The 13,970-nt window shown below is 39.3% G+C and overlaps 1 protein-coding gene across 2 annotated transcripts in view; it reads right to left on the bottom strand.

The window, feature by feature from the left end:
- Nucleotides 1–13,970, bottom strand: part of LOC148028465 (uncharacterized) — a 120,013-nt gene that overhangs the window by 83,408 nt on the left and 22,635 nt on the right. For both annotated transcript variants that reach the window (XM_087690277.1, XM_087690276.1), the window contains exon 7: nt 1,772–1,882. In XM_087690277.1, coding sequence (XP_087546403.1) covers nt 1,772–1,882 — 111 coding nt within the window. The remainder of the gene's footprint in view (nt 1–1,771; nt 1,883–13,970) is intronic.

Genomic DNA, 13,970 nt, shown 5'->3' with positions numbered 1-13,970 from the left:
CAACACAAACAGGGTGGCAACAGGCTGCTACTGCACCAGCTCCAAGGGGCAGGGGAGGGTGACAGCTCCAGAGGGCTGGGCAGCAGCCTGCAGCAGTGGGCGGCACCTGAAGAGGGAGATAACAAAGGAGGGTGGGCGACCCTGAAGGTGAAGATGAAGGACTGGGGATAAAAGTAGCAATGCAACTGAGTCCCCTGCTTCTAGAACATTATGAGCCAGTTGACCTACAAAACAGCCTCAAATGTCACCTAAAATAAATAATTACTTTTTCGGGCCCATTTTAAAGCAGAAAAAACGAATAAAAATACAAAAAATTAAGTGGCAATTTTAGATAACTTTGATAGCGAAGCCAATTGTCACATGACTTACACAGGAATTGGCTCCAAAAGACTTGCATGACAGAAAGGGATCCACATACATTGCTCACAAGTCTATAGTGTGCAGGTGAAACCCCTCACAAGAAAGGAGGAATGCCACACATCTATGTCAATAAAAGAGACCTGAACCTGCAACCTCTTAATTCTAGCCCCATCTAGACTATCACTTTGGTCGCTTTGCCCCATCTGTCTACAATTTTGGCACATTATTGTCTATGCAACTTCCATCATCGAGTAATTCACTTATCACCTTTAACTCACCCCTTGCAAAAGCCAAAATTGACAAGAAGCACTGCACTAGTATACGTGTCAGATCCACAGAAGTCAAAACAGGCCCTAAATAAACATGTCAATGTGTATCCTACCAAGTATCAAGTTTCAACCTCTGCAAAGTTAGCATTCAACGAACAAAATTTACAAGTGATACGAAAAGCCTAATCACTTGACAATGCTATGTTTGTTAATGTATTCCCTTTTTGTCAAGGGTACTGAACTACCATATGCAATTGTACTTCAAACTGTTCTGCATGTTTCTAACCGGTTGGGGAGTGAATGCCTTTTCACAAGATCAAAAACGTGGTAGACTGGAGTGCCTAATCTGCTCTTGCAAGTCTTGCTAGTGTAGGAAGAAGAAAGATTTAGTCTGTTGATTGACAAAAGCTTCTGACAGTTTTCAAAGTATGGCTGCAGTACATCCTACAACTATCAATTTAAGACGATGTCATCTGCCTAGAGAAAGATATTGGACAGAAAAGAATAAAGCCCTCTTTCATCTATGTGTAGACCAGAAAGGATTGGGAATAATTAACACCTCAATGGTACTGTAGATCTGTGTCATGCCCAATGGCTCATTTCCAAGGACAGACTCCAGATGTGTGAACGTTTAAGGGCACCTAGTAAAGCCAGTGGGTTCCTAATATTGCTGAAAGTTTAATCTTATCGATGGTTTTCTTGTGATCAGTTAGAAGGATTGATCATCCATAGTATAATCTCTCTCAATGTGCTGCCATTATAGCACATCAGTTAGAAGGATTTGATCATCCATAACATCATATCTCTCAATGCGCTGCCATTGTAGCACAAAAATCCAGGTCCCCAAGAGTGATGTATATTTGGTATAGTGTCATAGTAAAGCAAGACAAATAAACATAATTTGCTTAACCACAAGGACTCACCATACAACTCATTTGATCCAAACCATGCTTGACTGAAAGCCTGATCAATTTGGACTGTGATCCTCATTAATACAGACACCAAGCACTTTTTGTAAATATCATAGCAAGCATCTACATAGTATTGATATCTTAAAAACAGATTGGTTTCTGACATGGGACAACCCAAAACATCTTACATCGAAATTGAGAAGAGTTGTCTTTTTTAAAACAAACTGATACCTGTGTGATCTTTGTTAGAGAATCAATCGTTGAAATGCAGGAAGCAGCTAGGTGCTCAAATGCATTATTGACTTCCTCATTAGCTCTACAGAATATCGCTTGTGTGTTTTCCTGCATGTACATCCCTTGATATGTCATACACACAATGCTTCAGAGCTCCTGAAAAAATCTCAACATTCTGCTCAGCTATTTATTGGATCACAATGTCATGTTACCATTACATTACCTGTTCTTCTTCAAGAGTTGGAAGTAACTCAGAACTGAATAAAAATGTTTCAATCATTTCCTTTAGCTTTATGTGAAAAGTTATCTAGAAATAGGAAGTATGAAAAGTTAAGAACATGTGCCCTGCAAGACACTATGATAAGACAGCATATTGCAGTTATGTGGGACCACCTGTCTTGGCAGTTACACCTTTATATCTCCAATCCATCCCCTTGAGCACCATATTTCTGCCTTTTTTCTCGTTTACTCTTCCTTGAGTTATCCATTTAGTTGTGTGAAACCTTGCAACGAGGCTTTCATCAAAAATATTGGAGTATGCCCATACACAGTTCACACTCACAGGTAGGAGAGACCAAATCCAAGTTCTACTTTCTCTTGGATTTTCTCCACTTTATGGTTTTATTATTTTCTCAACAATGCCTAGGGATTTGAATCCAAGTTTAGCCAATGTAAGATCAACTCTTGTACACTGTGGATGAGCAATAATTATCAATGACTTTTCAATGTTGTCATCAGTGTTTGTCTTTAATCTCTCCTTTATAAACCCTCTCTCAGTATTGAAAATCTACAAAAGCATCATGAAGATGACTTCACATGCAAGCCTCAAAAAATCATACGACATCACTGATTTAACAAACCCCCACATACTCTGATTCACTACAATGATGCTTCTGTCAGTTTGTCTTGTCATTGTTTTCATATAGACATGCTCTATGTAAAGAAAATGCTGGGGCAAACAAAGAGAAAATGCAAAATATGCAATAACATTCAAACACAATCTATAGAAAGCTTGCATGAGAATGAATGAATATCATAGTACGGGGGAGTTTTGGAAATGGGGGAAACGGAAACAGAAAAAACCGGAGTTTTGGCCAAATTTTGGCAATGAAGAAACAGCGTTTCAAATTGCACACTAAAATAAATATAGTATTATGTGGGTATGTAAATATATCAATGCCTACAACATGTATCCAAATTTCATACAAAACTTTTGAGTCCATGTCATATGATTGCAATCATGATTCATTACACATGTCGCGACTCACAAGTGAAGATTGAAGAGTCAAGGCTCAATGATTGAAACTTAAGACAGCTTAACACAATTAAGACTCACTTTTCAAAACTTAAGGCAACAAAATGAATTATAATTTATGACTTATGAATCATCTATGATCTAAAGAGCAGTGAAGACTGACATCAAGAACAGTGGAGACTCACATCAAGAACAATGGAACAAGAATCAAGATGCATAATAAGTGAAATCAAGATACAATGATACAAGTAACTACGTCATGTGAATAATCTGTCAAAACTCCAAAGTCCAGTGAGCACTAAGCACTGTGTACTAGTCTCTAGACTCTAGTAACTACTGAGTAATAAGTATCAACATCAATGAACAACTGGCAATTGTAGTCTAGACAACAAGGCCCGATGTCTTTGTGGGGAATGCATGCCAAGTGGTCTTTCACGTGCGTTACACTCTCTGATTTCTCCAATCCACAATAGTTGCACCGCCACTTCATTGATCCGGCGGAGCCCTCGTATCTCTTGATTGGAGTGATGTGCCTCCAATATGGATCCGGCACCATGATTAGCCTTTAGGTAATGGGAAGAAGAAGAAGAGGAGGAGAAGGTGGTGGTGGTGGTGGTGGCAGCGGCGGCAGTGGAAGCTGGAGTGCCCCAAAACGGACCCCAAGATGCCGAAACCCCGGTCTACCGTTTCCGTCTCGGTCCGGAACGGCCGGTCCGTTTCAACAGCCCCAAAACGCCGTTTCGGGGTACTATGATGAATATGATACAACTAGGGCCTAAAACCTCCATGTCTATAAGGCTGGGGATGAGGGGAGCTGAGAGTAGTGTCCAAGATGCCCAGAAAATTTCCAAGTATTGTTGTACTCAGGACAGATCCCAAAATGCTGAGTAGCGATCCACCAAGTGTAGAGAAAGGCGTGGTAGCAGAGGAGGTAGTGAAACACAAAGGGTGTAGAAGGATGATGACAACGGCGAGCTGTCCACGACCAGTGGCTCAAAACACAGGTTTGCTGATGAAGAAACGCAGGAACAGCAGGTCACTTGATTAGACAGCAGCAGCAAAACCTTTAGATGTTAAAAATGCAGGTACAACAGGGCTGGCAACTGTTAAAAACAGCAAGACTAAGGCTGACTGGTGCTGGTGACAGCAGGTACAACCTCCAGATGGTTGGCAACAGCAGCTAGCAGTTGGGAGCCCAGGCAAAGGCTACCGGGCTGGACCAAGACTAGGGCTCCAAACATGCTGGCGATGATCTCCAGGGGTGTGGGCAGCACATAGAATAGGTTGTCTGGTAGAGAATGGTCAAGGTTGGGCTGGATGCCCACAACATACTCTATTTATAGAGGATTTTTGGGCATTTTCCCTACTATTTAAAAATAAACCCTTCTATTTTTTAATCACCATTTTAACTGCTGTTGGGGGCTGTTTTAATGTCCTGCAATTTTAAATCAACACGTGCCTTAATTCCAATGGCTTAACACCCCTACTAAGGCCCAAAAAGGTCCCAAGATGAAGAGAAAGTCACTTCTTCCCCCTCTTTTTACCCAAAAGGTTCCACCCCAAAGAAACTCAAGGCATTAGACCAAGGTTGCCATTATAGGCTACCCAAGGGCCTTCCATGATCATAGAGGCAATGGATATGTTCTATTGAGTAGCCCTATTGGGTCTTACACTTTTGCTTATTTTTCTTTTAGACACAATATATCAACAACAAGACTTAAAGATTATCCCCCATTAAAAAACCATTGAAAGGCAAAGTTGTCAATGAAGAAGTGCAGCAGAAGAAATGATTAGGTAGATAAGGGTAAGCTGCTATGGAACTCAACTTGAAGCCCCCTGCCTGAAGCTGAAGAGCTGATGTAGCCTGCCATTAAGCGCTAATGGAAGCATTGACCGCCACATTTGCATGACAGCTTTCTGACAACTTACCATCTAACGATGCATGCCACCTCCCTACACATCACTACACTGCCATCTGTCAGCACAAGCGACCCCAATCAACCCCCTATCTAGCCTTTGCTTAGCACCTCCCCAACATGGTCACCATCAACCTAACTGTCTACCTGCCACCTCCCTACACATCACTACTGCCCGCCCGCCACCACTGCCAACACACCACCTTCTATTTTTCTTCATAAAGACCAATAAATACTTATTTAAACATAAAGATAGGGCTAAATTGAGGCTAAACCTCATGCTTCAGCCTTACCATACAGCACTTGTTTCCCATTTTTTAAGCATGAAAAACCTTTTTTTTTTCATTTTTCTCTCATTTTTCTATTTATTTATCAATAAGTAATGATATTTCCTAATTTTTTTATGTGACTTGATTAGACTTGCTGAGAATTATTTTCATCCCTCATTTCATCCCATGAGAACACCATTAACACATCAAAACCCCCAAATCCATGATTTACCCTAAAACCACAATTTTAAGGGGTTTGCATGTTTATGAAAAAATCAGTAAATGACTGATTTTTGCTTATTTCCTTAATGTTTCTCATAAAACAGATCATTGACAATCAAGAGCAACCATTTTCAACCATTTGCAATCAAGATTTATCATAAAATGATGAAATGATAACCTCATTAAATTGCGCTTTATTTTACACTTATCTCATTTTTGGAAGGCTGTGGTAGAGCAGACGCATATTGCCAGAGCAGAGATTGATAATATAAAGGAAGCTAGATCAAGGTATAGGTTTCATGCAAGAACTTCATTTTGGGCTCAGTCTGGTGATAGGCTTAACAGATACTATTTTCACACCATAGGGCTGAAACACTCTAGCCATGGTCAGAGACTTAGGAAAGCTAATGGTTCCATCACATAGGTCCTTTTTGAGGGGGGACAAGTGGCTACACAATACTACACAAGTTTGTTCAGATCTACGACTAGACCCCCTATTAGAGAGACAAAGAGATAGTATGGTAGAGTACCAAGAAGGTCGTGACATATCGGATGAGCAAACATCTAATGCCCTTTTTACAGAGAAGAAGCTAGAAAATGCACTTTTGGCACTACCTTCTAGCAAGTGTCAATGCAAAGACTAGATAAGTCCTTTATGAGACAAGGGTCAATGCAAAGACTAGATAAGTCCTTCTTTATAAGCTACTAAGACCTCACCAATGCAAGCTTTGTAACCTTCCAAGAGATTATGGCATCAAGGGTTATGCCAAAGAGACCTTCCAAAGGACTTATTCACCCCATTTCCAAGGAAACTAGAGAGCTTGGAGATCACACAAAGAAGACTGATCACCTTGCCCAAAACCGCCTACAAGTTCCTTGTGAAGGTACTCAATCTCCGACTAGCCCCAGTGATGTCAGACATTATCCACCCCATCCAGACCGGCTTTATTCAAGAGCATAGCATCTTGGACAACATCTTCATCTTCTAGGAGCTAAATGCTTTTGCTTGCTCCAAGAAGTAGAATCTTGTTGTGCTCCTCAACTTCAAGAAGGCATATGATTGTGGGTTGGAGGGCATAATGTTGAGGATCGGATTCCCTGAGCACTAGGTTAGGAGAGTAGTGGCTCTTATTCCTTAGCACACAATCAAGGTATGACCAATGGAATTGGAAAAGAGAGATTCAACATCCAAAGATCAGTGAGACACAGTTGCCCACTAGCCCCCTTCTTGTTCTAATTTGTAGCATAGCTATGAGCTCCTTTACTAAGAGACAGATCCTTGGGTATCAAAGGTATTAGACTATCCATCCTTCAGTTTAAGGAGCTTCTTGATATGGAGTTTGTTGATGGCACAGCAGTCTATCTAAACAGGGATGAGAGTAACTTTGAAGCCCTTGTAACGGCCATAGAGATATTTTGCAAAGCAATAGGTACCTTAATTAATTGGCACAAGTCCTATGGATTTTAGGTGTGCAATTCTAGGCAGCCAAAGTGGTGACCACAATGTCAATGCTGACACTAGGGACTAACATTAATTAATTAATTAATGCCAATCTAAGGGTCAATAGAGATTGGGGACCACTCCAGGTTGCATATGGCCTAGCCAATGTAATTATGGATAGGCAAATTTAATTTTGGACAAAGCCACAAGGGCTAAAATTAATTTTCAAGATCATTTAATTTTGAAAATGAATTAAATGGTTGGATAATGCTGAAAAATGGGTTTAGAAAACTGTCACTTGTCAAAAATTCCCATGCAAATTGAGAATATGTTTTTGGGGGCTAGGTCTCAACCATTCAATTAGTTTACAACTTGGGGGAGAGAGAGAGAGAGAGCTGCTGGTTCATTTTCCCATTAGAGAACAGCAATTTGCTGCAGAAGACAGCCATCTGGGGGCCTCAACAGACAAGGGACAGCAAGGAGTCACCTTCTAGGGGATGGCAACAACATTGCTGACCAGGTGACAGCATTTTGAAGGTGCCTGGCAGTAGGTGACTGCATTAAATGCAGGTTGGGGCAGGCAGCAAGCAGAATTTAGGGTTTTCTCGCGAAGAAAATCAGATTTCTCTCTCAACTTGGCTTTCTCTTACCTTCCCCAAGCCATTCTCAAGAGATCTTAGCATTTCCCAGCCATTTTGAGCAAATCTCAGCCAAATTTCGTGGACAGCAGAGAGATCCTTGCTGTAAACCCTAAATTTCTACAAGAATTAGGGTTTGATAGCCACCTCGGGACCTGTGCCAATTGGTGAAGGCATTGTGCACTGTATTCAGCACCTAAAATTTGTGTAATTATCTTTAGCATAAACCATGGCTGAAACTGTCAATGGCATTTACTAACATGCTACTGTCCATGGAACCAAATGTAAACCATTCAAAACTGAGTATCAACTGATCATTAACTGGTCACTTTTTGATCTGAGAACTGATCATTTTCCAACAATTTCTTGCATTCTTAATAATTATTTCATCCTCAAAAAAATAATATGACAATTTATCACACAAGTATTCCTGAGCACTCATTAGCCCCTGCAATGGCATGAATTCATTGATTAAGGTCAAGTCCCTAGTGTCCTCTTCCACCACAGATACTTATGGCTAATAAAATGAACTATGCTAATTTCTGACACTAGATATCACCTAGTACATGTTCTCTCCATTATAAATAAAGTATAGGGTATATGCCTTCCATATACAAAGGTTGATAGTGGTTCTATTTCACTTGTTACAACTTTTGGCTCTAGCACCAACTGATACCTTGGGATCCTGGGTCCCACATTGTGATATAATTGACCTGCATGACATGTGCAAGTCACATTTGCATGTTTGATAAACTTTTAATCAAACACTAAGCAAAGCATCAAAATTCCACATCCTTGTGATAGACCACCCCTTGAAGTCCTTGCAATTGTCATCAATTGCACTACAATGTGCCAAAGCAAAGTATACTGCAAATATCAGCTACTACTGCTGCTCAACTATGCTAATGTCAAACACTTGCTGCAAACTTCCACTCATTATGATTATAACATAAGACTATCAAAGAATCCAAAACTTTTGCCAAAAACCTATAGAATACATCTCTCAATAGCATATCTCAACTGTTCTGGCCAACTGGAACTGTTATCCCCCTCTTAAGCATCACGCAATGCTCTAGACCCCTACTTTGATCAATCTAATTGAGCCTAATCCAAAGTCTGCTCTGATTGAAAAGCTTCAAGGTAAAGCTGCAATAACTTGAAGTGGTCTACTAAGTCACTCTCTTCCATCCACTTAACATCCATTTGGTGGATAATTCTGAAACCTCACTAAGTATCTCTTGGAAACTTTGCCTCTAATCTTTCTCTCTTTACGTGCCAATATCTCCTCCAGTACCAATATCTCATCCAACTCCTCAACCTGTTGTTGAATTTCACCAAATACATCCTCTAGCACATCACCATGAAAAGGCCTCAACAAGCTCACATGAAAGGCATTATGTATCTGCCAATGTGGAGACAATTTCAACCTATAACCAACATCACTAATCCTCTCCAACACTTGTAAGGGCCCAAAATATCTCATTCTGAGCTTCAGACACAATCTCTCTTTACCTTTCATCTTCCTAATCCTTACCTTCTCAGAACATAACACAGCAATGCCTAATCACCCACCATAAACTGCAAAGCACATCCATGTCCCTCAGGTGCTCTCTTTTGCTTCCCTTGAGAGCTCTAAAGTGCCTACTCAACCTTTACATAGATTGCATCCATGTTTTGCACATACTAATCAACCTAAAAAATATTATCATTTGTGTGTAAAATAGGGGACACTTTCTTACCACCCTTCATTACCTTAAATAAAGCCTTGCCAATGAAACTATGCACTATATGGTTGTATGCAAACTCTACCACAGGCAAATACTACTCCCGTTGTGTCTTAGGCTCAAATACATAACATCTCAAGAGATCTAGCATTGTAGCCTTAGCCTCTTTGGACTAACCATTTACCTATGGACGGAAGAACAAAGAGAATGTCAACATGGTATCCATGTTCTCAAATATTCCCTTCCGTAACAACCTGGTCATCCACGGATCTCAATCACCGATAATCGACTCTAGCATGCCATGATACTTAAACACATCCTACAAAAATAAGTGTGTCATATGATCATCCTTTAACTTCTCCCTCATCGGAATGAAATGGATCTGCTTACTGAACCTACAAATAATAGTCCATATCCCATAATTTCCTGTAAATGGCCTAAGAAGCTCAAAGATAAAGTCCATACCAATGCTCTGCCAAGGCCTATCAGGTATAGGCAAGTACTATAATAAACCCGACATCTTTTGCCTATCATACTTCGCTTATTATTGACATACAATGCATGTCCTCACAAACTGCTCTATATCGTGCCTCAAAGCAAGCCAACAACAGAAATGCTCCATTGTCTTAACTATGCATCAATACCTCTACACCCTACATAAGGAGGAGCATGACTCTCAATCATCACCTTAGGCCTCAATTGCTTTGTGACACACATCCACCCATGCATCATCGTCAAACCATCTCTAAGCACAAAGTGACCTCTAGCAATTGCAAAGCTCATCCTATACATTTGCAGAATCGGCAACATACCTATCTTTCATGGCATCAAACTCAATGTGAGATACCACTTGGAAAGGGGAGGTGTATGACTTCCCACCTAGTTTCTGAAACTTTAAAATCCTGTATCTATTATACCTCAAATATATATTGTATTTCTCTATGAAAGCTTATTCAAATAAAACCTAGTACTAAGCCAAACATTTCCAACAAGTATGCAAATATAAATCATTAGATGCCTATCGCTATCACTAAATAATACAAAGATCGATTATCATAGGCAGTCTATTTGCAATAGAAAATCATTTCTATAATAGAATCCGTACTTCCAAGGCCTTGTCCCATAGTGCCTATATGTAAACCATTTCATTTATGGAAGGGCCCATAATATCTCATACAGAGCTTCAGATACAATCTCTCTACACCTCTCATCTTGTTAATCCTTACCTTTTCAGAACACAGCAATGTATAATCGCCCTCCATAAACTGCAAAGCACATCTATGGCCCTCAAGTGTCCTCTTTTGCTTCTCTTGAGAGCTCTGAAGTCAGCACTTAACCTTTACATAGACTACATCCATATTTTTCACATACTAATCAACCTAAAAAAGCTTATCCTTTGTGCGTAAAATACGGGACACTTTCTTGCCACCCTTCATAACCTCAAATAAAGCCTTGCCAATGAAACTATGCACTATATGGTTCTATCCAAACTCTATCAAAGGCAAATACTGCTCCCATTGTATCTTAGGCTCGAATACATAGCATCTCAAAAGATCTAGCGTTGTAGAGTTCGCCTCTTTGGACTAACCATTTACCTGTGGATGGAAGAACAAAGAGAACGTTAACAAGGTATCCATGTTCTCAAATAGTCCCTTCCATAACAAATTGGTCATCCATGGATCTCATTCTTTGATAATCGACTCTAAGATGCCATGATACTTAAACATATGCTACAAAAATAAGTGTGTCATATGATCATCCTTTATCTTCTCTCTTGCCGGAATGAAATGGATCTACTTACTGAACCTACAAATAATAGTCCATATCAAGTACTTCCGTGTAAATGGCCAATGAAGCTCAAAGATAAAGTCCATACCAATGCTCTGCTAAGGCCTAACAGGTATAGGTAAGCGCTATAATAAAGCCGACACCTTTTGTCTATCATACTTCACTTATTATTGACATACAATACATGTCCTCACAAACTGCTCTATATCGTCCCTCAAAGCAAGCCAATAAAAGAAATGCTCCATTGTCTTAACTATAGCATCAATACCTCTACGCCCTACATAAGGAGCGTGACTCTCAATCATCACCTTAGGCCTCAACTAATTTGTGACACACGGCCACCCATACATCATCATCAAACCGTCTCTAAGCACAAAGTGACCTCTAGTAATTGCAAAGCTAATCATATATATTTGCAGAGTCCAAACCAACAACATACTAATCTTTCATGGCATCCAACTTGGTGTGAGATACCAACCTAGGAAGGGGAGATGTGTGACTTCCCACCTAGTTTCTGAAACTTTAAAAATTTGTATCTATTATACCTCAAATATATATTGTATTTCTCTATGAAAGCTTATTCAAATAAAACCTAGCACTAAGCCAAACATTTCAAACAAGTATGCAAATATAAATCACTAGATACCTATCACCATCACAAAATAATACAAAAGATCAGTCACCATAGATCCACTATTTGCAGTAGAAAATGGTTTCTGTAATACAATCCATACTTCCAAGGCCTTGTTCCATAGTGCCTATCAGTAAACCATTTCATTTATGTAAGGGCCCATAATATCTCATACTAAGCTTCAATACAATCACTCTTTATCTTTCACCTTCCTAATCCTCACCTTTTCAGAACACAACAATGCGTAATCACCCTCCGTAAACTGCAAAGCACGTCTATGGCGCTCAAGTATCTTCTTTTGCTTCTCTTGAGAGTTTAAAGTGTGTACTTAACCTTTACATAGATTGTATCACATGCTACAAAAATAATCATGCCATATGGTCATCCTTTATCTTCTCCCTCACAGAAATGAAATGGATCTGCTTACTAAACCTACAAATAATAGTCCATATTCCATTATTCCCCATAAATGGCCTAGGAAGCTCAGAGATAAAGTCCGTACAAATGCTCTGCCAAGGCCTATCAGGTATAGGCAAGCGCTATAGTAAACCTAACATCTTTTGCCTATTATACTTCACTTATTATTGACATACAATACATGTCCTCACAAACTGCTCTATATCGTTTCTCAAAGCAAGCCAATAAAAAAATTGCTCCATTGTCTTAACTATATTATATCATCAAACCATCTCTAAGCACAAAGTGACCTCTAGTAATTGCAAAGCTAATCATATACATTTGCAAAGTCCAAACCAACAACATACTAATCTTTCATGGCATCCAACTCACTATGACATACCAACCTAGGAAGGGGAGATGTACGACTTCTCACCTAGTTTCTGAAACTTTAAAATTTTGTATCTATCATACCTCAAATATATATTGTATTTCTCTATGAAAGCTTATTCAAATAAAACCTAGCACTAAGCCAAACATTTCAAACAAGTATGCAAATGTAAATCATTAGATGACTATCACCATCACAAAATAATACAAAAGATCAATCACCATAGGTCCACTATTTGCAGTAGAAAATGGTTTCTGTAATACAATCTGTACTTCCAAGGCCTTGTCCCATAGTGCCTATCAATAAACCATTTCATTTATGTAAGGGCCGATAATATCTCATACTGAGCTTCAATACAATCACTTTTGACATTTCATCTTCCTAATCCTCACATTTTCAGAACACAACAATGCATAACCGCCCTCCGTAAACTGCAAAGCACATCTATGGCGCTCATGCATCCTCTTTTGCTTCTCTTGAGAGCTCTGAAGTGTGTACTTAACCTTTACATAGATTGTATCACATGCTACAAAAATAAGCCTGCATCCTTTATCTTCTCCCTCAGAGAAATGAAATGGATCTGCCTACTAAACCTACAAATAATAGTCCATATTCCATTATTCCCTGTAAATGGCCTAGGAAACTCAAAGATAAAGTCCATACCAATGCTCTGCCAAGGCCTATCAAGTATAGGCAAGCGCTATAATAAACCTAACATCTTTTGCCTATTATACTTCACTTATTATTGACATACAATACATGTCCTCACAAATTGCTCTATATCGTTTCTCAAAGCAAGCCAATAAAAAAAATGCTCCATTGTCTTAACTATATCATCAATACCTCTACGCCCTACATAAGGAGGAGCATGACTCTCAGTCATCACCTTAAGCCTCAACTAGTTCGTGACACATGGCCGCCCATGTATCATTGTGAAACCATCTCCAAGCACAAAGTGATCTCTAGCAATAGCAAAGCCGATCATATACATTTGCAAAATCCAAAGGAGCAACATATTAATCTTTCATGGCATCCAACTCACTGTGAGATACCAACCTAGGAAGGGAAGGTGTATGACTTCCCACCTAGTTTCTGAAACTTTAAAAATTAGTATCTATCATACCTCAAATATATATTGTATTTCTCTATGAAAGCTTATTCAAATAAAACCTAGCACTAAGCTAAACATTTCAAACAAGTATGCAAATATAAATCATTAGATGTCTATCACTATCACAAAATAATACAAAAGATCAATTACCATAGGCAGACTATTTGTAATAGAAAATCGTTTCTATAATAGAATCCATACTTCCAAAGCCTTGTCCCATAGTGCCTATCAGTAAACCATTTCATTTTTGGAAAGGCCCATAATATCTTATACTAAGCTTCAAATACAATCTTTCTTTACCTTTCATCTTCCTAATCCTTACCTTTTCAGAACACAACAATGTGTAATCGCCCTCCATAAACTACGAAGCACATCTATGGCACTGAAGTGCTCTCTTTTGCTTCTCTTGAGAGC

This window comes from Lygodium microphyllum, chromosome 12 (genome assembly GCF_053477565.2).
Source record: "Lygodium microphyllum isolate KBCC chromosome 12, Lygodium_microphyllum_v1.1.10, whole genome shotgun sequence".
NCBI lineage: Eukaryota > Viridiplantae > Streptophyta > Polypodiopsida > Schizaeales > Lygodiaceae > Lygodium > Lygodium microphyllum.
The sequence above is the reverse complement of the archived record's forward strand: the minus strand, read 5'-3'. Positions and strand labels throughout refer to the sequence as shown.